Source organism: Scyliorhinus canicula, chromosome 17 (assembly GCF_902713615.1).
Source record: "Scyliorhinus canicula chromosome 17, sScyCan1.1, whole genome shotgun sequence".
Taxonomy (NCBI): domain Eukaryota; kingdom Metazoa; phylum Chordata; class Chondrichthyes; order Carcharhiniformes; family Scyliorhinidae; genus Scyliorhinus; species Scyliorhinus canicula.
In genome coordinates, this window is record NC_052162.1 from 101539378 (window position 1) to 101565138 (window position 25761).

General features: G+C 47.8%; 1 protein-coding gene across 1 annotated transcript; it reads right to left on the reverse strand.

Moving 5' to 3' along the window:
- Window positions 1-1025: 1025 nt before the first annotated feature.
- On the reverse strand, window positions 1026-25221 carry LOC119952101 (cyclic nucleotide-gated olfactory channel-like). The gene is made up of 5 exons (XM_038775652.1): window positions 25091-25221; window positions 20844-21014; window positions 20227-20331; window positions 5911-6017; window positions 1026-2428 (listed from the first exon to the last, which is right to left on the reverse strand). The coding sequence occupies exons 1-5, from the start codon at window positions 25147-25149 to the stop codon at window positions 1035-1037; spliced, it is 1836 nt and encodes a 611-aa protein (XP_038631580.1). The 5' UTR covers window positions 25150-25221; the 3' UTR covers window positions 1026-1034.
- Window positions 25222-25761: the final 540 nt, after the last annotated feature.

Consider the following 25761-nt stretch of genomic DNA (forward strand, 5'->3'; position numbering starts at 1 on the left):
TTGTAATTCAATGTTACATTTCTGTATGGGTTGTTCAACAGAGGTCCTGGAGCTCACACACAGCAATGCTTTGTGCTGCTGTGGACTCTCCTGCGAAGCTCAATCCAGCAGATTGAGTAGTGAGATCCTGGCCTGTTTGTGTCTCTGGTCCTCTCTTCCTTAGTACAAAAAGATTAATCTTCAGTTCTTCACATCATCCTGTTGCTTGTTTGTTGGAAGCTACAAAACAGAGGAAGCACTCCTTAGTAATTTCGCGCCCAGAGTACGTGATGTCAGTGTACCGGGCGCAATACTCTGCCATTGCTTCTGGGAAGACAAAACTATTTGAAAAAAAATCTACTCCTGGAACAGTGCGCTGACATACTGAGGAGGCGGTCTGCCCTGCTCGGCTCCAGGTCTGCGCACTGCTACATCCGGCTGAGGGGACACGCATGCACAGGACAGCTGGCATTTTTAAAAGCAGGTCCCGGCAGTTGGGCACTTCCTCCCATAATCGGGAACGCCGCAATCGATCGCTCTACGACCCTTCCGACACCTGCCCTTGACCCACCCTTTGGTCGTGACCCTGAGTTTGTAAATTACTGGGTTAGAGAGCGCGAGGGGCAGAGAAAGAGAGAGAAAGAGGGGTAATCAGCCAGGGTTTCTGTCCAGTGTCTTCTGCTGGAAACTATGTACAGACACCAATGGAAAGCAGGAATGGTTGTGGTTGGGTTGTCTAACAGTCCTTAAACCTAAAGAATGGGCTGATGTGGGCAGTGTGTAAGGTGAACAGTTCGCCTGGAATCGTATTTTCAAAAGAGACAAGCCAAGAATAAACAGAACACCACACAGTAGAGAAAGAAATACCATTTTGTTGGTCATAGTTGTGAATACCTTTTTATTAATTGCGCATCCCTTCCAAAGGTGTTGTCATGGTGATATACTAAATGTTACACAATGTAATGGTAGATTTGATGAAACCTCTCCTGGTTCAGCTACTAACTGAGCAGACTTGTGGGTGGCAGCAGTTTGTTTTAGTCAGCACTGCAGCAAACTCATTGATTTTCATTGACGCTGTCTGAACTTGCAGATACTGAGCCAAAATCCAACTGCTTTAGTTTCTTTTCAATGATTGATAGTCTCTGTTTTAATTTCTGTTGAGTTGAGTTGTGCTCATTTAATAACCTTGCAAATCGTGTCTGTAAGGTATCAAGATTTGATTCAAGTCTCTCCACTTTTTCCTCCATGTCTTTCTCCCCCATTATCACTTCCACACGTCCTTCATCCAGCAATCCTTCTTTTATTAAAATCTCTTTGCCTCGCTCTTCTAGAACTTTCTTAGCTTCTGGAAACTCTATCAAGGCTTCCATTAGGTCATCTTTCGACAGACAGAAGAGATCAGAGTATCCTATGCTGCGGATATTTGCTGTCCTTCTGTTGCCCATCTTACTCCCCTCAATGTTTAAGATACTGATCTCTCCGAAGCAGCTACCAGCGCTTAGGATGACATACTGCGTTACCCCATCATCAGCCACCACTGCCAGCCTCCCTTCCTTAATGATGTACATTTCTTTCCCGATATCTCCCTTGCGACAGATGTAATCTCCAGGACTGAAGACTTGAGGTCTTAGCTTTAATACTAACTCCACCAACAGGCCAGCTTCACAGTCTTGAAAGATTCGCACTTTCTTGAGAGTCTCCAGGTGGACATTGATGGCGATTTCTGCCTTCAGGATATCCGGCAGACTTTTCAGTACTTCATGCTCATCAACCGTCTTTTTATTGGCCCAGAGATAATCAAACCATTTAATAACACGGGCTTCGACCTCCTTGCTGACCTTTCGGAACTGCATGTAGTGTTTGACGGCATCGACTTTGGCCTGAAACTCTGTACGGGCTGCATTCATATTGGAAATCATTGATCCGACATTACCCACAATGGTAGCAAAGATGAGAACTCCCACCAGAAAATCAAACACCACAAACAAAAACTCAACATCTAGGACTGGCGCTGGTGTCTCGCCAATGGTAGTGAGTGTGAGTGTTGACCAGTAGAGGGAATATATATATTCCCTTGCCAGATAACCATGGGCAGGGTCCGAGATGTTCGGATACACCCAGCTATCAGAGCCAAACCCAATGGTCTTGGAGATAGCATAGTAAAGACAGGCATTCCAGTGAATAATAATCAGCAGGTAGAGCAGCAGATTGCCAATTCGGAAGACATTGGGGTAGCTTGTTCTGGTTTCTGTCCGATCACAAAACTCAAACATCCGGGAGAATTTGAGGAGGCGATTGAAGCGGAGTTCAGGGTAATTCAATCCCAAGGCCAAGTAAGCCAGGTCTGTTGGTAAGATCGAAATAATGTCCAACTTAAACTGTAGAGTCTTGACACAATTATCTTGCAACTTCTTCAAATCTGTGACCAGCAGACCTTGTTCAAGAAACCCTGCAAAAGAATAAATGGGCAGTGTTAATGATTTAACTGTTGCTAAACCAGTCTGAATATACTATCCTGTTTCAGTACAAATATTCATTTCTTTTCGTTGTCACTGACAGAATGAGAGAAAATTACAACACAGAAAGAGGCCAATTAGTGATGGGCAACAAATGCTGGTTCAGCTCGGGACGCTAACATTCCATGAATGAATAAAAAAAATCTCCCTACCCTCACACTCGATGCTGCCATCGCCACACCCTCACCATCACGCTTGCCGCTGCCGTCTCCCCACCCTCACTGTTCTCTACCCTCACCTCGCTGCTGCTGTCGCCCCCCCACCCTCTTTGCTCCCCACCCTCACACTCAATGCTGCCGTTTCCCCACCCTCTGCTCCCTACCCTCACCTCGCCGCTGCCATCTCCCCACTCTCACTGCTTCCTACCCTCATTCTCGTTTAAAAAAAATAAATTTAGAGTACCCAATTAATTTTTTCCAATTAAGGGGCAATTTGGCGTGGCCAGTACACCTAGTCTGCACATCTTTGGGTTGTCGGTGCAAAACCCACGCAAACACGGGAAGAATGTGCAAATTCCACACTGACAGTGACCCAGAGCCGGGATCGAATCTGGGACATTGAGGCAGCAATGCTAACCACTGCGCCTCGGTGATGCCCTCTACCCTCATTCTCAATGTTGCCATCTCCACACCCTCACTGCTCCTCACCGCCGACATGTCTCCACTCTCATACTCCCCACCCTCACCCTCGCCGCTGCCATCTCGCCACCCTCACTGCTCCTTACTGCTGCCATCTACCCACCCTCACTGCTGACATCTGCCCACCTTCACTGCTACCCATCATCACACTTGATACTGCCGTCTCCCACCCTCACTGCTCCTCACCCTTGCTGCTGCCATCTCCCCACCCTCACTGCCCCTCACCTTCACTATTCCCTACCCTCTTCCTTGCTGCTGCCATCTCCCAACCCTCACTGCCGGCACAAAAGTCTGTACTTAGTCAGTTAATCGCAGCCAGTGATTCAGGGGCTACAGTGGCTCTCCAAATGCACCTATATTTGGTGGGGTAAAGTGATCCAGCCCTGATCAAATTCGACCGGCTAAGACTGCAACTGGTGTTGGATATAAGACCATAAGAACTAGGAGCCATCTGGCCCTTCGAGCCTGCTCTGCCATTCAATGAGATCACGGCTGATCTTTTGTGGACTCAGCTCCACTTTCCGGCCTGAACACCATACCCCTTATTCTTCAAAAAACTATCTATCTTTATCTTTAAAACATTCAATGAAGGAGCCTCAACTGCTTCACTGGGCAGGGAATTCCATAGATTCACAACCCTTTGGGTGAAGAAGTACCTCCTAAACTCAGTCCTAAATCTACTTTCCCTTATTTTGAGGCTATGCCCCCTAGTTCTGCTTTCACCCGCCAGTGGAAACAACCTGCCCGCATCTATCCTATCTATTCCCTTCATAATTTTATATGTTTCTATAAGATCCCCCGGCATCCTTCTAAATTCCAATGAGTACAGTCTACTCAACCTCCCTTTGTAATCCAACCCCCTCAACTCTGGGGTTAACCTAGTGAATCTCCTCTGCACACCCTCCAGTGCCAGTACGTCCTTTCTTAGGTGAGGAGACCAAAACTGAACACAGTACTCCAGGTGTGGCCTCACTAACACCTTATACAATTGCAGCATAACCTCCCTAGTCTTAAACTCCATCCCTCTAGCAATAAAGGACAAAACTCCATTCACCTTCTTAATCACCTGTTGCACCTATAAACCAACTTTTTGAGACTCATGCACTAGAACACCCAGGTCCCTCTGCACAGCAGCATGTTTTAATATTTTATTTAGATAATAATCCCTTTTGTTGTTATTCCTACCAAAATTAATAACCTCACATTTGTCAACATTGTATTCCATCTGCCAGATCCTAGCCCATTCACTTAACCTATCCAAATCCCTCTGCAGACTTCCAGTATCCTCTGCACTCTTTGCTTTACCACTCATCTTAATGTCGTCTGCAAATTTGGACACATTGCACTTGGTCCCCAACTCCGAATCATCTTTGTAAATTGTGAACAATTGTGGGCCCAACACGGATCCCTGAGGGACACCGCTAGCTACTGATTGCCAACCAGAGAAACACTCATTAATCCCCACTCTTCGCTTCCTATTAATTAACCAATCCTCTATCCATGCTACTACTTTATCCTTAACGCCATGTATCTTTATCTTATGTAGCAACCTTGTGTGACACCTTGTCAAAAACTTTCTGGAAATCCAGATATACCACACCCATTGTCCCCCCGTTATCTACCGTACATTTTTGGTAATGTCCTCAAAAAATTCCACTAAATTAGTTAGGCACGACCTGCCCTTTATGAACCCATGCTGCGTCTGTCCAATGGGACAATTTCCATCCAGATTCCTCGCTATTTCTTGCTTGATGATAGATTCCAGCATCTTCCCTACTACCAAAGTTAAGCTAACTGGCCTATAATTACCCACTTTCTGCCTACCTCTTTTTTTAAACAGTGGTGTCATGTTTGCTATTTTCCAATCCGCCTATCCTATCTATTCCCTTCATAATTTTATATGTTTCTATAAGATCCCCCGGCATCCTTCTAAATTCCAATGAGTACAGTCTACTCAATCTTGCCTCGTAATCCAACCCCCTCAACTCTGGGGTTAACCTAGTGAATCTCCTCTGCACACCCTCCAGTGCCAGTGCCAAATTCTAGTGAATTTTGGTAAATTATCACAAGTGCATTTGCAATTTCCCTAGCCATCTCTTTTAGTATCCTGGGATGCATTCCATCAGAGCCAGGAGATTTGTCTACCATTAGCCCCATTAGCTGGCTCATCACTACCTCCTTAGTGATAACAATCGTCTCAAGGTCCTCACCTGTCATAGCCTCATTTCCATCAGTCACTTGCATGTTATTTGTGACTTCCACTGAGGAACGAACCAAAAAACCTGTTCAGTTCCTCATCTCCCACTATTAAATCTCTCTTTTCATCCTCCAAAGGACCAATATTTACCTTAGCCATTCGTTTTTGTTTTATATATTTGTAGAAACATTTACTATCTCGTTTTATATTCTGAGCAAGTTTACTCTCATAATCTATCTTACTCTTCTTTATTGGTTTTTTAGTACCTGCGACATCCAACCTAGTCTCCTTGAATATTTCCTCTAAGACATCCAGGTGTGAGTCCATGTAGCAAATAGGTTGTAACACTGAACAAACAGATTTCACATAAGCTATGTTCCCTTCAAGTTGTGTGTATGGACGTATGTAGTAAAATAAGTGGTCTCTTTTTCGTCCTCGGGATTTTAAAGGTCACCCTTTCAATCAGCATCTATGCTCATAATTTACACAGTGATAGCGCCAGGGTTGATGGAGATGTGTTACACCATGAAACAGCACGAGGGTGGGATGGGTTTGTTGGAGGAAACCCATGGAGACAAACCTGTTCTGAATCTGACAAAGATGTCGAGAATGTAAATGACATCTGAGATGTAGTCAATAGTCAACCAAATGGTGAGATATTTCATCTGAAGAGTGTCAAAGCAAGCCCTGTGGAAAAAGCATGTGGGTAAACATACATGTGAACAACATGCTGCTAAACATATGATCGCACAGAAGCAAACAGGAAAACATAATAATCACAAACATACTTAATTGCATGGTAATCACTCACAGAAACACCACCAGAAACCAAGTTGAACACAATAATCACAGACAAACAGTTGAATGAACAGTGATCGTAATGGCACACAAACAAATAAATGACCAGAATCGTATGCAAAAAACATGCATCACACGCATTTCATGGAAATTGATCATAGCAACATGCTAGTAAACACATTTTAACCATACTCCAAAACCACACGCTGTGAACATAATGTGTAATCTACGTGCAGTTGAATGATAAAACAAAGTAGTGTGGATGATGACAATCTAAACTTACAACATAAAACATTCTTCTGGACTCAAACAAAACAGAAAATGCTGGACAATCTCAGCAGGTCTGACAGCATCTGTGGGGAGAGAAGGGAGACAACGTTTTGAGTCTGGATGACTTCGCCAGCTCTGACAAAGTCATCTAGACTCCCTTCTCTAGCTCCCTTCCCTCTCCACAGATGCTGTCAGGCCTGCTGAGATTGTCCAGTATTTTCTGTTTTTGGTTCTGATTCCAGTATCCACAATAATCTGCTTATATCTTATGGACCCAATCCATCAATTTTAGACCTCTTTCCCAAGGGCCGGCACGATGGCACAGTATTAGCACTTCTGTCTCACAGCGGCAGGGTCCCGAATTCAATTCTGGCCTCGGTTGACTGTGGAAATTGTACGTTCTCCCCAAGTCTGCGCGGGTTTCTTCTGGGTGCTCCAGTTTCCTCACAAAGTCCAAAGATATGCAGGTTAGATGGATTGCCCATGCTACTTTGCCCCCCGAGTGTCCAAAAAGGTTATGTGGTGGTGGGCGGAAGGTTGGGGGAGGAGAGACGGGATGGGGCCGTGGTCCTGGGTCGGGCACTACCTCCAAGGGCTGGTGCAGACTCGATGGGAGGAATGGCTTCCTTCTGCACTGCAGGGATTCTATGATTCGATTCTATGTTTCATGTTTTTTTTTGTTGATTTGGTCTTTATTCCCATTTCTTTTTAATGACTTCCAGAATAGTTATTCATACCTCTAGTCATATCTTTATTTTCTTTAAATTTTACATTACCAGTGCCTCTGGCCTTGCACCATGAAACTGTTATCTTAATCTTTCTCAGACTTCACCCTATCCCTGACTTCCACTTTTATTCTTTTTCTCCCCCACGTTCACTTTCTCCAAGCCAATTACCTTTTTGAAACTGTCCTCAATTCAGGTGAAAGGTTACAGACAAAACACACTAGCCTGAATTTTACCATCAGCTGATTGGCTCAATCTAGGGCAGAATTGTGGGTTGGCGGCATTCACGACATAACAGCAATTAAGGTCTGGCTGCAGGGCGGGTCCCAGTGCTGACAGCTTGCTGACTGCTGCCATTTCTACATGTGTAGCAGTCAGACAGGCTGAAAAAAGAGGCAAGGTGGTGTGGGTCAACAGTAAAGGAGAGTGATGGCATCAGCATGAGGAAAAGATATTCCATGGTTCAAAAGCACTTTCCTGAGTGTTTTAGAGGAGGTGGAGGCCAGCAAACCTCATCAAGAAGGCATGGCTGAAGGCACCAAACATCGCATGCAGCCAAGGGGTCTTTACGAGAAGCTGGATCGAGGGTAGGGAGAGCTCCTATCATTTCGAAACTTGAGTGGCATTTCAAGATGCAAACAGAGAGCCCAGCGTGATCAGGAGGGAGACCTCATCATGTTCTCACACGTCCAAACCCCATGCTCAGTCACGATTGAATGGCTGCACATTTACACTGCCTCAGAGTGTTCAGCACTCAGGAGACAGGAGTGACACTGCATATGTCACTGCTTGCAGGAGGAACACAGTCAGAATGTTAGGCAGCATTGTCTATGAATGAAGAGGTCATTAAGATTTGGTGATGTGTAATGAGGCAAATTAGGGATCTTAAGGTGAAGGAACCCTGAGGGAGCAGTGACCACAATATGATAGAATTTAGAATTTACCCTGCAGTTTGAGGGGAGAAGCTGGAATCAGATGTAACGGTATTACAATTAAATAAGGGTAACTACAAAGACATGAGGGAGGAGTTGGCCAGAGTTGATTGGAAAAGGAGCCTAGCAGGGAAGACAGTGGAACAGCAAAGGCAGGAGATTTTGGGGGTTATTCGTGAGGCAAGCAGAAATTCATCCCAAGGAGGAGGAAACATACTCAGAGGAGGACAAGGCATCCATGGTTGACGAGGGAAGTCAAGGACAGCATAAAAGCAAAAAAAAAAGCATACAATGTGGCGAGGATTAATGGGAAGCCAGAGGATTGGGAATCATTTAAAATTGAGCAGAGGACAACTAAAACAGCAATATGGGGAGAGAAGATGAAATATGAGTGCAAGCTAGCTAGTAATATAAAAGAAGATAGGAAGAGATTTCAATATATAAGAGGTCATATAAAAGGCAAAAATAGACATTGGACCACTGAAAAACGTGGCTGGAGAAGTAATAATAGGAAACAAAGAAATGGCAGATGAAGTGAATAGTGACTTTGCATTAGTCTTCACGGTGGAAGACACCAGTGGGATGCCAGAGCTCCAGGAGAATCAGGGCAGAGGTGAGTGGAGTGGCCATCATTAAGGAGAAGGTTCTGGGGAAAATGAAAGGTTTGAAGGTGGATAAGTCACCTGGACCAGATGGACTACACCCCAGGGTTCAAAAAGAGATAGCTGAGGAAATTATGGAGGCATTGGTGGCGATCTTTCAAGAATCACTGGTGGCAGGAATGGTCCCAGAGGACTGGAAAGTAGCTAATATAACACCACTGTTTAAGAAGGTAGGGAGGCAGAAGATGGGAAATTATAGGCCAGTTAGTGACTTCTGTCATTGGTAAGACTTTAGAGTCTGTTATTAAAGATGAGATCACGGAGTACTTGGAAGTGCATGATAAAATAGGACTGAGTCAGAACGGCTTTGTCAAAGGAAGGTCATGTCTGACAAATCTTTTAGAGTTCTTTGAGGAGATAACAAGGAAGTTAGACAAAGGAGAACCAGTGGACGTGATTTACTTAGATTTCCAGAAGGCTTTTGACAAGGTGCCTCATAGGAGATTGTTAAATAAGTTAAGAGCCCATGATGTTAAAGGTAAGATCCTGGCATGGAAGACAGCACAGGCAGTGGGTAGTATTGCTGCCTCACAACGCCGAGGACCCAGGTTCGATCCCGGCTCTGGGTCACTGTCCATGTGGAGTTTGCACATTCTCCCCGTGTTTGTGTGGGTTTCACCCCCACAACCCAAAGATGTTGAGGGTAGGTGGATTGGCCATACTAAATTGCCCCTTAATTGGAAAAAATGAATTGGGTCCTCTAATTTTTTTTTTAAATCCTGGCATGGATAGAGGATTGGCTGACTGTCAAAAGGCAGAGAGTGGGGATAAAGGGTTTTTTTTCAGGATGGCAGTCGATGACTGGTGGTGTACCTCAGGGGTCTGTGCTAGGACCGCAAGGTTTCGCAATATACATTAATGATCTGGAACAAGGAACTGAAGGCACTGTTGCTATGTTTGCAGATCATACAAAGATCTGTAGAGGGACAGATAGTATTGAGGAAGCAAGGGGGCTGAAGAAGTATTTGGACAAGCTAGGAGAGAGGGTAATGAAGCGGCAGGTGAAATACAATGTGGAAAAGTGTGAGGTTATGCACTTTGGAAGGAGGAATTTAGGCATAGACTATTTTCTAAATGGGGACATGCTTAGGAAATCAGAAGCACAAGGGAACTTGAAAGTCCTTGTTCACGATTCTCTTAAGGTTAACGTGCAGGTTCAGTCGCCAGTTACGAAGGCAAATGCAATGTTAGCATTGACTTCAAGAGGGCTAGAATACATAGAACATAGAACTGTACAGCACAGTATAGGCCCTTCAGCCCACGATGTTGTGCCGAACTAGTCTGAAACTAAGATCAAATCAACCTACTCCCAATCATTCTAGTGCACTCCATATGCCTATCTAATAACCGCTTGAAAGTTCCTAAAGTTTCTGACTCTGCTACCTTAGCTGGGAGTGCGTTCCACACCCCAACCACTCTCTGAGTAAAGAACCTACCTCTGACATCCCTCCTAATATCTTCCACCATGAACCTTATAGTTATGCCCCTTTGTAACAGCTACATCCACCCGATGAAATAGTCTCTGAACGTCCACTCAGAAAAGTATTCATTTAGGGCCTCTCCTATATCTTCAGTCTCCATGCACACGTTTCCACTACTGACCTTGACTGGCCCTAACTTCACCTTGGTAATTCTTTTATTCCTCACATAAGTGTAAAAAGCCTTGGGGTTTTCCCTGATCCTACCCACCAATGACTTCTCATGCCCCCTCTTCGCTCTCCTAAGCCCTTTCTTGAGCTCATTCCTAGCTATCTTGTATCTTGTATCCCTCAAGTGCCCTAACTGAACCTTGTTTTCTCATCCCTTCTTCCTCTTGACAAGACATTCAACCTCTTTTGTAAACCATGGTTCCCTCACTTGACCATTTCCTCCCTGCCTGACAGGGGCATACATATCAAGGACAGGCAGTATTTGCTCCTTGAACACGCTCCACATCTCAATTGGGCCTATCCCTGACAGTTCCTGTTTCCATCTTATGCTCCCCAATTCTTGCCTAATCGCATCGTAATTACCCTTCCCCCAGTTATAAACCTTGCCCTGCTGTATGTTCCTATCCCTCTCCATTGCTATAGTGAGAGTCACCGAATTGTGGTCACTATCTCCAAAGTGCTCTCCCACAACCAAATCTAACACTTGGCCCGGTTCATTACCCAGTACCAAATCCAATGTGGCCCCACCTCTTGTCGGTCTATCCACATATTGTGTGATAAAAACAGCCCCAGCCAAACGATTCAAATTATCGTGGTTCCAATCAATATTTGGAAAGTTAAAGTCACCCATGACAACTACCCTGTGACACCGCCCCTATCCAAAATCTGCATTGCAATCTTTTCCTCCACATCTCTGTTAATGTTTGGGGGCCTATAGAAAACTCCTAACAAAGTGACCGCTCCTTTCCTATTTCTAACTTCAGCCTACACTACCTTGGTAGACAGATCCTCCTCAAACTGCCTTTCTGCAGCCATTATACTATCCTTGATTAACAATGCTCTTTTACCACCTTCCCTAATCTTACTGAAACATCTAAACCCCGGAACCTCCAACAACCATTCCTGCCCCTGTTCTATCCACGTCTGTGTAATGGCCACAACATCGTAGTCCCAGGTACCAATCCATGCTTCAAGCTCACCAACCTTATTCCTGATGCTCCTCGCATTGAAGTAGACACACTTCAAACCACCTTCACGCCTGCAGGTCCACTCTTGTGACCTTGGTACCTTCTTCAGTACTGCACTACCCTCAATTTCCTGAACTTCAGCAATGCGATCTCCTGGACTACAAATATGTTTCCCATCCCCCTGCCAAATTAGTTTAAACCTCCCCGAAGAGCTGCAGCAAATTTCCCTGGCAGGATATTGGTGCTCCTATTGTCCAGGTGTAACCCATTCTGTTTGTACAGGTCCCACCTTTCCCAGAATGTGCTTGAATTATCCAAGTAACTGAAACCCTTCCTCCTACACCATCCCTGTAGCCACATGTTTAACTGCACTCTCTCCCTATTCCTCACCTCGCCAGCACGTGGCACTGGCAGGAAACCCGAGATGACAACACGGTCTGCCCTGGCTCTCAGCTTTCACCCGAGCTCCCTGAATTCCTATTTAACCTCCCCATCCCTTTTCCTACCTTTGTCGTTGGTACCGATGTGTACCACGACTTTTGGCTGCTCCCCCTCCCACTTAAGGATCCTGAACACACGATCAGAGACATCAAGGACCTTGGCACCCGGGAGGCAACACACCAACAGTGAGCCTCTATTGTTGCCACAGAACCGCCTATCTGTACCTCTAACTATAGAGTCTCCAATAACTAATGATCTCCTGCTCTCCCCCCTTGGCTGGTTTAGCGCAGCGCTAAATCACTGACTTTGAAAGCAGACCAAGGCAGGCCAGCAGCACGGTTCAATTCCTGTACCAGCCTCCCCGAACAGGCGCTGGAATGTGGCGACTGGGGGCTTTTCACAGTAACTTTATTTGAAGCCTATTTGTGAAAATAAGCAATTTTCATTTGATTTCCCTTCTGAGCCACTGGGACAGACTCAGTGACAGAGACCTGGTCACCGTGGCTGACCTCTGGTAGGTCATCCCCCACCAACAATATCCAAAACGGTATACCTGTTATTGAGGGGAACAACCGCAGGGGATCCCTGCACTGACTGCTTCTTCCCCCTCCTTTTAAACGTCACCCAGCTACCTTCATTCTTAGGAGTAACATACATCCCTGGAGCTTCTATCTATAACCGACTCTGCCTCCCGAATGATCCTCAGTTCATCCAGCTCTAGCTCCAGTTCCCTGACACAGTTCCCATCCCTAATACAAGACCAGGGATGTACTTCTGAGGCTGCATAAGGCTCTGGTCAGACCCCATTTGGAGTATTGTGAGCAGTTTTGGGCCCCGTATCTAAGGAAGGACGTGCTGGCCTTGGAAAGGGTCTTACATAGAATTTACAGTGCAGAAGGAGGCCATTCGGCCCATCGAGTCTGCACCAGCTCCTGGAAAGAGCACCCTACCCAAGGTTAACACCTCCACCCTATCCCCATTACCCAGTAACCCCATAACCCAGTAACCCCACCCAACACTAAGGGCACTTTTGGACACTAAGGGCAATTTATCATGGCCAATCCACCTAACCTGCACATCTTTGGACTGTGGGAGGAAACCGGAGCACCCGGAGGAAACCCACGCACACACGGGGAGGATGTGCAGACTCCGCACAGACAGTGACCCAAGCCAGAATCGAACCTGGGACCCTGGAGCTGTGAAGCGATTGTGTTATCCACAATGCTACCGTGCTGCCCTGGGATCCAGAGGAGGTTCACAAGAATGAACCCTGGAATGAACAGCTTGTCGTATGAGGAATGGTTGAAGAATCTGGGTCCGTACTTGTTGGAGTTCAGTAGGATGAGGGGGGACCTGATTGAAACTTACAGGATACTGCGAGGCCTGGATAGAGTCGACATGGAGAGGATGTTTCTATTTGTAGGAAAAACTAGAAGCAGAGGACACCATCTCAGACTTAAGGGACGATCCTTTAAAACAGAGTTGAGGAATTTCTTCAGCCAGAGGGTGGTGAATCTGTGGAACTCTGCCGCAGATGGCTGTGGAGGCCAATTCACTGATTGTCTTTAAGACAGAGATAGATAGGTTCTTGATTAATAAGGGAATCAGGGGTTATGGGGAGAAAGCAGAAGAATAGGGATGAGTAAAATATCAGCCATTATTGAACGGCAGAGCAGACTCCATGGGCCAAGTGGCCTAATTTTGCTCCTATGTTTTATAGTCTAAAATCAGATGGGTCAAGACAAAGCAGGTGTAAAAGCTATGGGCCGGGATTCTCCAATCCCGCGGCCAAGTTCTGATGCCGGCGTGACAAGCGGCGGGAGCCACACCGGCATCAACGGGCCTCGAGTGGCAAGTATAGCACCCTTCCAAGGGTGCTAGTATGGCGCCGGAGTGGTGTCCGCAGCTCCGGCGTCCAAAAACCGCATGCCACAGCCGCAGCTAGTCCGCACATGCGCGCCACCACCGGCGCGAGTGGGCCACTTTCAACAGACTGGCGCTGCGGCGATCACGCGGGCCCATGAGAATCAGAGCCGGAGAATCGGCGGTCTGCCGCCGGAGCGGCGTGGCACGATTCACACACCCCACCCCCCGGCGATTCTCCGACCCGCCGTGGTGTCGGAGAATTCCGGCCATGGAGAGTAATGAATACCCGTCATCCCCTCCATCATCGTGGCACCTTCAACATCAGTGGATTCCTGACCAACAGTGGAATCCTGTCCAAGGAATTAGTTGAAGGAGCATCTGTTTCATAGAATTATTGAGTCACTACAGTGCAGAAGGAGGCCATTCGGCCCATCGATCTGCACGGCCCTTCCAATGAGCACTCTATGCATGTCCCCTTCCCTGTCCACCCCGTCCTATCCTGGTAACCCCATAACCTAACCTACACATCTTTGGACACTAAGGGGGAATTTATCATGGCCAATTCACCTAACCTGCACATCTTTGGACTGCAGGAAGAAACTGGAGTACCCAGAGGGAACCCACACAGACATGGAGAGAATGTGCAAACTCCACACAGACATTCACCCAAGGCTAGAATTGAACTAGGGTCCCTGATGCTGTGAGGCAGCAGTGAAAACCATTGTACCACCCTGCCGCCATTTCATTTAAACAATATCTTTCCAGCAGGTACAGCAGCAGTAGAATCATTGGGCGCGATTCTCCGCTGCCCACGACGGGTCGGAGACTAGCGGGAGGGCGTCCCCGACATTTTTCACGCCCTCCCGCTATTCTCCACCCGCCCCACCCCCCCCCCCCCCCCCCCCCCCCCCCCCCCCCCCCCCCCCCCCACGGACGCCCCACGACGCGAATCGCTGCTCGCCGTTTTTTACGGCGAACAGCGATTCTCCCCAGGCCGATGGGCCGAGTTCCCAGGCCTTTACGGCCGTTTTTACAGCAGTAAACACACCTGCTTGCTGCCGTCGTAAAAACGGCTGCAACATGCCCGTTCTGGGCATCCAGGGCCCCGATTGGCACAGCAGTACCACGGCCGTGCCAAGGGGGGCATGGGCCCGTGATCGGTGGGCACCGATCGCGGGCAGTGCGTCCGTAACGGACGCACTCTTTCTCCCTCCGCCGCCCCGCAGGATCAGTCCGCGGGGCGGCCGAGGGAGATGACGGCCCCGCGCATGCGCGGGTTGGAGCCGTCCAATCGTCGTGCGCGTCAGCCGGCGTGACGCTTGGCGCGCGGACTTAGCGACGGTCTCTAAGGCCGCGATGCCGTGGTTCACAGGGCCCCGCTGTTAGCCCCGCCCGGGGGGGAAGAATCGGGTCCCGGGAGGGGGCGCGGAGGCTGCCGTGAAACACGGCCAGTTTCACGGCAGCCTTTACGACTCGCCACATTTGCGGAGAATCGCGCCCATTCAATCCCTAGAGTACAGAATGTGGCCATTCAGCCTATCGAGTCTGCACCAACCCTCTGAAGGAGCACCCCATCCAGGCCCACTCCCCCACCCAATTTCCTTAACCCCACCTAACCAGCACATCCTTGGGCACAAAGGGACAATTTTATCACAGTCCTAACCTGCAACAAAAACAGAAAATACTGGACAATCTCAGCAGGTCTGTGGAGAGAGAAGGGAGCTAACGTTTTGAGTCTGGATGACTCTTTGTCAAAGCTGGCTCTGCCACCGTGCCACCCTAGTAGGTGTCATCCTGCTACACTGGAGAGCTCCAAAAATCCCGTGCCATCTAAAAACAATAGACATTTATTCCAGCGTACACATGTATGGGCAACACACATAGTGCGCACTACTCAGATGCACAGGATGAGGTAGCAGAGGCAGTGACAGCTGTAGCCTCTTCCCCTCAAGGAAATGAGGAGACGGTCAGTGATGCTGATCTCAAGGAAGATTGCGAGCCTGGAGTATTAGCAGCAAAGCAGCAGATGTTTCAGCAGCTCAATGAAACATGTGGGTACCCGTCAGAGTTACTTGAGGCACTGTAGACCCAGGCACAAAGAGAGGAGTTCCTCCAAATGTAGTGATCCTCATGAAGAATCAAATGCAGCACAGCAACAAGTGGATGCAGGCAGTGTGAACAAACCTCAGCATTGCCTCACTCATCACATCTAGGAAGTTTTGGATGGGTGAAATCGGCCAGCCATATGTCTCCCTGTGCCAGAAGCTGAACCTCTCCAAGTAACCACACAGATACAAAAGGGACCTTAAAGGGAAGAGGAGGGGCAAGTTGAAGGCAGTGCGGGATCCTCTGAAGGTGCTTTAATCATTAAAGGCAGATCCTTTACCCCTCTGGCTGTCACACAAACAATGTATGGTCATCTGATGTCTGATGACAGGAGGCACCAGATCCGTCAAGTCCTGGTAGGGTTCAGGCACCCCAAGGAAACAAGACACAGCCATCCTATACATGAGTAAGAAAAGCAGCAAATTATCTCCACATGAACTCTAGATGCAGGGACAGCAACCCACAGAGGTAACTGCAAGCAACATATGGACTAGCCCCTTGGAGTTTCACTGGGTGATAATTTGTTGACTGAAGAAACATTTAATTAGTGCTAAAGGTCTCGACATTCAAGGGAGCATGATTTGCTTTTATTTTTATGCAACAATTGACAATGATCAGATGTAAAATCAAATTGATAGATGGTATGTAAAAGTGAGTGCCTCAGGAGTATTTGTATTTACAGAAGGCTTTAGTGCAGAGTGCTGGTGGATTCAGAGAGATGTTGAGGATTTCTTCTGAAATGTCAGCATAGCCTCTTCTGGGAGAGGTCCTCTGTGAAGCATGTGCTGATCAGAGAGATAAGAATTTCCCTGCCGTGAATGCCACTCTCCTGTGAGCCAGGCCCTGTGGTTGGGAACTGTTGAGGTGCCTTCATGCTCTTACTCGTCTGATGACACTGCTCATGCAGTGTTTTCCTCAGACTGCAGTACTCTTCAGGACCACCAGGCCATGTGTGTACAGCAGGAAAGCTTTGAAAGATGCTTATCACAGGGTTCTCCAAAGCTATCAAAAACGCATCTTCAGGAAGCTACTTGCCCGCTCGGTGGTAGCTCTTGTGGTCATATGGCCAGGGCTGGCTCAAGGCACCGGCAACTCGGGCAGTCGCCCGGGGCGCCATGTGCTCGGGGGCGTCAGAGACTCGGGTCCCGCGCATGCGCAGTTGGGCCGGTGCCAACCAGCGCATGCGCGGTGGCCGCCCGCCCCCAGGGCGGCCCCCCGGCTCGGTCCGCCCCCCCGCTCAGTCCCCCCCGCCCCCCCTCGGGTCCGCCCCCCCGCCCCGCCCTCGGGTCCGCCCCCCCTTCGGGTCCGCCCCCCGCGTCCGCCCCCCGCGTGTCCGCCCCCCTCTCGGGTCCGCCCCTCCCACCCCGCCCTCGGGTCCGCCCCCCCGCCCCGCCCTCGGGTCCGCCCCCCCTTCGGGTCCGCCCCCCCGCGTGTCCGCCCTCCCCTCGGGTCCCCCCCCCCCGCCCCCCCCTCGGGTCCGCCCCCCCCGTGGGTCCGCCCCTCCTCGGCCTTGCCCCCCCCCCTCCTCGGCCTTGCCCCCCCCCTCCTCGGCCTCGCCCCCCCCTCCTCGGCCTCGCCCCCCCCCCTCCTCGGCCTCGCCCCCCCCCCCGGCCCCCCCCACCCCCCCCCCCCCCCCCCCCCCCCCAAGGGCGCCGAAGTTCAGCTTGCCCGGGGCGCCAGCAACCCTAGAGCCGGCGCTGCATATGGCAGCAGTTCTATGAACTCTGCCGGTGTGTTGGGGTTTCATACAGGGGTCTGAAGTCATGTCTATCCTTTGTCCCAAAGATCCAACCATGAAGACAGAGGAGAAGAGTAAAAAGTGTGAGACTGCAATAGTTATCGGAGATTTGATTGGAAGGGGAATAGATAGATATTTCTGTGGCTGCAAACGGGACTCCACGATGGTATGTTGCCTTCTTGATGCTAGGCTCAAGGAGTGGTTACAGGACATTCTGGAGGAGGTGGGTCAACAGCCAGTGGTTCTGGTATATGTTAGTATCAATGACATAGGTTAAAAAAGAATGGGGTCCTGAAAGCAGAATATAGGGAGTTAGGAAGAAAGTTGAGAAGTCGGACCTCAAAGGTAATGATCTCAGGATTGCTACCATGCCATGTGCTAGTCAGAGTAGAAATGGTAGGCTGTGTCAGATGACTACTTCGCTAAAGAGATGGGGAGGGTTTCAGATTCATGGCACACTGCGACCGGTTCTGGGGGAGGTGGACCTGGACAAACTGGACGGGTTACATCTGGGCAGGGCCGGGGCGGGGGGGGTTTAAACAAATATGGTAGGGGAACCTATGTAAGGATTCAGAGCAGGGGGAATCAAGTGAAGAGAAAAAGATAGAAAGGAGATTAACAAAAGTGATAAGCAGGGAAACCAAGGGCCTGTATCAGATAATGACGCTGTAAAAAATAGTAGGGACAGGACAAGGACCATTAAAAGGACTAGCCTTAAGGTTTTGTACCTGAACGCACGTGACATTCAAAATAAAATGGAATAATTAGTGTGCAGATAGGTGTTAAGGGATATGATATAATTGGGATTACGGAGGCATGGTTCCAATGTGACCAAGGATGGAAACTAAACATTGAGGGCTAATCAGTTTTTAGGAAGGGACAGACAGAAAGAAAAAGGTGGTGGAGTTGCATTGTTGATTAAAGAAGATATTTATACAATATTGAGGAAATATATCAGTACAGATGATATGGAATCTGCCTGGGCCAAATTAAAAAACATCAAGGGGCAAAGAACATTTATTGGGGCGGTATACAGACCACCAAACTGCAGTGATAACATTGGGAATAGCATTAGACAGGAAATCAGAGATGCATGTTTTATAAAAATTCATTTAGAGGATGTGTGCGTCGCTGGTTAGATCAGCATTCATTCCCCATCCCTAGTTGCCCCTCAGTAGGTGGTGGTGAGTTGCCTTCTTGAACCGCTGCAGTCTTTGAGGTGTAGGTACACCCACTGTGCTGTTAGGGAGGGAGTTCCAGGAGTTGCACCAGCGACAGTGAAGAAGCAACTCTTTATTTCCTAGTCAGGGTGGTGAGTGACTTGGAGGGGAACCTCCAGGTGGTGGGGTTCCCAAGTATCTGCTGCTCTTGTCCTTCTAGATGATAGTGGTCGTGGGTTTGGAAGATGCTGTCGAAGGAACTGCAGTGCATCTTGTAGATGGTACACATCTACTGTTCGTCGATGATGAAATGAAAAATGAAAATCGCTTATTGTTACAAGTAGGCATCAGATGAAGTTACTGTGAAAAGCCCCTAGTCGCCACATTCCGGCACCTGTTTGGGGAGGCTGGTACGGGAAGGTGATGGAGGTGATGTGATCGCCGTTATGCCTCGACCATGTTTGTGTGAACCAGTACTAAACGGCATCTGGTCCTAGCCTTGTGGGGGAGGTTGTTAGTTCTTCCCGGGAGCCCAGAGAATCCGGCGCAAGCATATTTAAATGCTCTGAATCTCACCCAGCGATGGAGAGATCTCTGGATCTAGCGACGTCTTGGGAGGTTAAGTTACATCTCACGAGTCACTTGAGCATCGTGAATCTTGTGAAAGGTCTCTCACAAGATTCAACGGCCTCATCTCGACACTAAGTTGTTAGCAGTAGTTAGCACTGTTGCCTCACAGCCTCAGAGACCCAGGTTCAATTCCGGCCTTGGGTGACTGTGGAGAAAGGGCCTACGGTGGGTGCTCTTTCAGAGGGTCGGTGCAAACCTAATGGGCCAAATGGTCTCCTTCTGCACTGTAGGGATTCTATGATTCTATGACGAGGTTGGTAAATAGCACCCATTGACTGTTTCCGTCTCCCCAGACCCAGCCAGACCCGTTAAATTTATCCAGCATTTTATGGTTTGATTTCAGATTTCCAGCATCCGAAATATTTTGCTTGTACATAAAAGTAAGTTGGTTTTTCTCTTTCAGAATGGAAGGCTAGTCTCCAAATTACTGCCTGAGAAATGAGCGTGGTGAGTTGGGATTTTGGGCCAGAATGCTGCTAATTTCACATGCGACGGAGTCGGAACACTTTGATGCAGTGTGGGGATATTCTATAGTCTCAATATCAGCCTTTCATAGAACATAGAACATAGAACAGTACAGCACAGAACAGGCCCTTCGGCCCTCGATGTTGTGCCGAGCAATGATCACCCTACTTAAACCCACGTAACCCATATACCCGTAACCCAACAATCCCCCCATTAACCTTACACTACGGGCAATTTAGCATGGCCAATCCACCTAACCCGCACATCTTTGGACTGTGGGAGGAAACCGGAGCACCCGGAGGAAACCCACGCACACACAGGGAGGACGTGCAGACTCCACACAGACAGTGACAATTTCTCAATGACATTCTTTGTGTGTCACTTCACAAACTGTCTCACCAGTGGCTGAAGGTGCCACATCCAATGACCTACATTCAGTACTGTTATTACAGTGCAAATATTTCATCTTCACAGATACCTGCCTACCTGCCCACCAGGAAACACCAGTTATAGATAACAGGCAGTGTGATGACAGCCAGCCAGTAGTAATACACATTCTCTGCAGGGTCCACCACAAACACAGAGTGCTTCCTGCAACATGGAAAAGGAAATGCAATCAAAGCATGAAGGGCAGTGACATGGGAGTAGAAAGAGCCCAATAAACTGACACAATTCATGTAAGACACTCACTTAGAGATGTTGAATGGCTCACTCCCAGATACTATTTGCCACTGAGCATTTATCACTCATTGGACATCTGACTAAGAAGGCCCAGAACCATCTGGCTGACTGGGAGACCTATTGATGTATCATCAGTTCACTACAAGATGATGAGAACTAGTGAACATAGGCTTTATTATCCAAGAACTTGCCTGCCAGTGACTGCTGTAATAATGAGCGCAGCCCACAGGCGTCAGGTCTATATACCTGGGTGGGGCGAAGCCAGAGGCGGAGCCCACCAGGGTTCCAGTATAATACATGGAAGGAGATTATATTACCATTCCCTGGCCATAGGCCACAGTACTATACAGACAACTTATATTATGGTGAATACATTCACCACACCGATGCTATGTTACATGAATAGCTTACACATGACTCACCTTTTCTTTCTCTTTTGCCCCTCTTCCTGGGCAGTGGTGTTGCTCACACTGCTGACTACTGGCCGCAGCTCAGGACCCCGAAACCGTTCCAGGAATGAGTCTGGTCGCTGCTCCCGTTCCCGCAGACCTTTGTGGGCCCAATCCCTCAGGACAACCACCAGGCGAACTATCCTGAGAGTGATACAAGAGCACAAGATGTAATGTTATGCAGTAACAGTGTATATAACAAGAGTATGTTACAAGTGTGTAAAGCCTCCGACCGCTCGGTGTCATACAAGAGGAACAGGATACTGAAACCGGACAAAACCAGTCTTGATCAGAATTACAAGAGCTGTTAGTGGCATGGTTAGAAACTCCACAGTTTGGTCAGCATTAATACCCACAGTTCATTCAACATTAAATAACTAGTCTTGAACTAGATGTTCTGTTGTACACTGATTCACTTATTATCATAGTGCAGGAAAATAATGCAAGAGAGAGATTAACACACAAGGTGTGATAGTGACAGAGTGAGAGAGTGACAGAGAGAGACAGAGAGCGAGAGAGTGACAGAGAGAGAGAGTGATAGAGAGAGAGAGACAGAGAACGAGAGTGACAGAGAGAGACAGAGAGCGAGAGAGTGACAGAGAGAGAGAGTGTGACAGAGTGACAGAGAGAGAGCGAGAGATTAACACAGGAGTAAGGGTGAAAGAGAGAGATTAATACATGGGAGCGAAGGTGAGAGAGATATTAACATACAGGAGTAAGGATGAGCGAGAGAGACAAAGAAAGGGATTAGCATAGAGTGAGGATGAGAGTGATTCGTAAGATTAGTAAATTTGCGGATGACACAAAGCTTGGTGGAATTGTGGATAGCGATGAGGACTGTCAGAGGATACAGATCAGTTGGAGATTTAGATGAGAGATGGCAAATGGAGTTTAATCCAGATAAATGTGAGGTAATGCATTTTGGAAGGTATAACTTTTTCCCAGGGTGGAAGAGTCAATTATTGGGGACAGAGATTTAAGGTGCTGGGGCAGAGTTTAGAGATGTATGAGGGAAGATTTTTTACACAGAGAGTAGAGGGTGCCTGGAACTCGTTGCTGGAGGAGGTGGTGGAAGCAGGTATGATCGTGACGTTTAATGGGCGTCTTGACAAAAGCATGAATAAAATGGGAATAGAGGAATACGGACCCCAGAGGTGTTGAAGATTTTAGGTTACACAGGCACCATGGTCGGCGGAGGTTTGGAGGGCCTGTTCCTGTACTTTTCTTTGTTCTCTGAGAGGGAGAGAGAGAGACTAACACAAGGATTGAAGGTGACAGAGTGAGAGAGAGATTAACGCAGAGAGGGAAAGGGAGATAGAGAGGGATTAACATGGAGTGAGGTAATGCATTTTGGAAGGGAAATATACAGTAAATGGTAGAACCCTTAAGAGTACTGACAGGCAGAGAGATCTGAGTGTACAGGTCCACAGGTCACTGAAAGTGGCAACGAAGATGGAGAGGGTAGTCAAGAAGGCATACTATGCTTGCCTTCATTGGCAGGGGCATTGAGTATAAAAATTGGAAAGTCATGCTGCAGTTCTATAGAACCTTAAGTTAGGCCACACTTGGAGTATAGTGTTCAATTCTGGTCACCACACTACCAGAAGGATGTGTAGGCTTTGGAAAGGATACAGAAGAGGTTTACTAGGATGTTACCTGGTATAGAGGGCATTAGCTTTGAGGAGTGATTGGATAAACTCATTTTTTTCTCACTAGCATGACAGAGGTTGAGGGGTTACCTGATAGAAATCGACAAAATTATAAGGGGCATGGATAGTCAGAAGCTTTTTCCCAGGGTGGAAGAGTCAATTATTGGGGACAGAGGTTTAAGGTGCTAGGGGCAGAGTTTAGAGGAGATGCACGAGGGAAGGGTTTTTACACAGTGAGTAGAGGATGCCTGGAACTCGTTGCTGGAGGAAGTAGTGGAAGCAGGTACGATAGTGACGTTTAATGGGAGTCTTGACAAAAACATGAATAGGATGGGAATAGAGGGTATTGGACCCCAGAGGTGTAGAGGGTTTTAGGTTAAACAGGCACCATGGTCGGCGGAGGTTTGGAGGGCCTGTTCCTGTACTTTTCTTTGTTCTTCTCTGAGAGAGAGAGAGATTAACACAAGGATTGAGGGTAACAGAGTGAGAGAAAGAGATTAACGCAGAGAGGGAGAGAGAAAGGGATTAACACACAGTGAGGGTGAGAGAGGGATTAACATGGAGTGAGGGCGAGAGAGCGAGGGATTAACATGGAGTGAGGGTGAGAGAGAGAGTCAGAGAGTTGGGTTTAACACAGATGGAGGACGAAAGAGAAATTAACACAGAGTGAGGGTGAGAGAGAGGGATTAACACAGGGACTGAAAGTGAGAGAGAGAGAGAGGGATTAACTCAGAGCTAGGGTGTGAGAGAGAGATTAACATAGGGAGCATGGGCAAAAGAGAGGAGGATTAACACAGGGAGAGAGGGCGAGAGAGAGAGATATTAGCATAGAAAGTGAGGGCTAGTGAGAGAGAGAGAGGATTCACACAGAGTGAGAGAGAGAGAGACACAGGGTTTAACACAGGGGTGGGCAAACTTTTCCGTGCAAGGGCCACATTCAGAAATTCACAATTTTAAAGGGCCGCATAGTATATTAATTAATAGTACCGGTTGTAACCAATTAGCGTGCGGCATATACCTCAGCTCTTCCCCCGGCGGCATCCTGCCTTTAGCCCTCTTTTTCTCTACTTTTCAAAAATGGCGCTTCACCCGGTTATGATTCTGGGCGCCTCATATAGAACATAGAACAGTACAGCACAGAACAGGCCCTTCGGCCCTCGATGTTGTGCCGAGCAATGATCACCCTACTCAAGTCAATGTATCCACCCTATATCAGTAACCCAACAGCCCCCCCCCATTAACCTTATAAAAAAAACATTAAAAAATTTTTTTTTTTTTTTAATTAAAAAATTTTTTTTAAAATTTTTTATGACTTGATCTTGGTGGGCCGCATAAAGACCTTTGGCGGGCCGCATGCGGCCCGCGGGCCGTAGTTTGCCCACCCCTGGTTTAACATATAGTGCTATTAAGGTTAGAAGCAGGTGTTTCAGGAGCTCAATTTTATGTAGGATGAAGTGAACTCAGCTGGGAGAACAAGAAAGAGTAGAGGTAAAATAAACAAGGTGGGAATCTCAGCAGCAGCTTGGGGGGTTAGGTCATGCAATATTATTGCGTGGCGGTATAGCGATGGTGTATATGTGGTTAGAAGCTCACCTCGGGGTCAAGTAGGTGTACAATCCTGGTCAGGGTCAGGCTGTAATGAGGAAATGGTGTTTATGGTGGCCACTGAAGACAATGGTTTAGACCTTTCCAATAGTTAAATAAACAAGAGAGGAAGGAATTCAGCATCTTTCAAAGTGAATCAATCACCAGACCTGGGCGACATGGCGGCACAGTGGTTAGCACTACTGCCACACAGCACCAGGGATGTGGGTTCAATTCCAGTCTTGGGTGACTGTCTATATGGAGTTTTGATGTGGAAATGCTGACCTTGGATTGGGGTGAGCACAGTAAGAAGTCTCAACCTCGTGTTGTAAGACTTCTTACTATATGGAGTTTGTATGCTCTCCCCGTGTCTGCGTGGGTTTCCTCCGGGTGCTCCGGTTTCCTCCCACAGTCCAAAGATGTGCAGGTTAGGTGGATTGGGCATGCTAAATTGCCCCTTAGTGTCCAAGGTTAGGTGGGGCTATGGACATGAGTAGGATGCTCTTTAAGAGAGTCGGTGCAGACTCAGTGGGCAGAATGGCTTCCTTCTGTACCGTAGGGATTCTATGATTCCATGAATGTATCCCAGCTTGTGAAGCAAGGGAAGAAATGGCAGTCTCCGATCATAGAATGAGAAGAGTCAATATGGATTTCTTAAGGGAAACTTGTGTTTGACGAACTTGATTGAATCTTTTGAGTGGTCGATGAGGGTGGGATGTTTGACAAGATCCTAAGATGTCAGAGTGGTCAGAAAGTTAACAACTGTACCCCAGAGTGAATCAGTGTGTAGGGGAGCGGAGCGAGAGCGACGGCGGGGGAGCGGAGTGAGAACGATGGCGGGGGAACGGAACTAGAGGGACAGCGGGGGAGCGGAGTGAGAGTGACAGTGGGGGAGCAGAGAGAGAGTCTGGATGATTGTGAGGGAATGGTGCGAGGAAAGTCTCTCTGTTTGCTGGCATCCTTATCGGTTTCCCCAGTTGCATTTACCTGGACAGGGCTCCTTGACCTTGGAATGAATTCTGTGAGAACAGCCCTCCTTGGTCCATTGCAGCTACTCTCTGCAGCTCCGAGCTGGTGTCATCAGAGGCAGATGCTGCTCTAACAGGAGTAAAAGATAATATCACACAGGCATTACTGTCTGGAAGACTGACTGGACCTTTGCAGTGCACTCTGTCCTATTCCACCTCCATAGCCCTACATATTTACCTCCTTCAATAAATCATCCAATTTCCTTGTGATAACGCTCATTTCCTCTGCTTCCATCTCCCTCAAGGGCAGTGAATTCCAGCTCAATAAAGCTTCAGCTTACATTCTCTGTGTATCACTTGTCAACAAACTTAAATCTATGCTTTATAACCCTTGTACCATCAGCCAATGGGAATACCCTTTCCTTGTCCACCTTATCCAATCTTGTCACAATCTTGTCCACCTCTACCAAATTTCCCTTCAATCTACTCCGTCTCCAATAGGAACAGCCCTAGTTTTTCCAACCTGGGAATTGAACTGCTAAGTCTTTTTAAGTTAAGAAAAAGGTTAAAAATGACTCAATTGACTGAGTGACCATTAAATGTCAAACATCAGAGGCAGGATTCTACGCGATCGGCGCGATGGCCCAAAGCCGGCATCAGAAACGGCGTTAACCACACTGGCATCGGGCC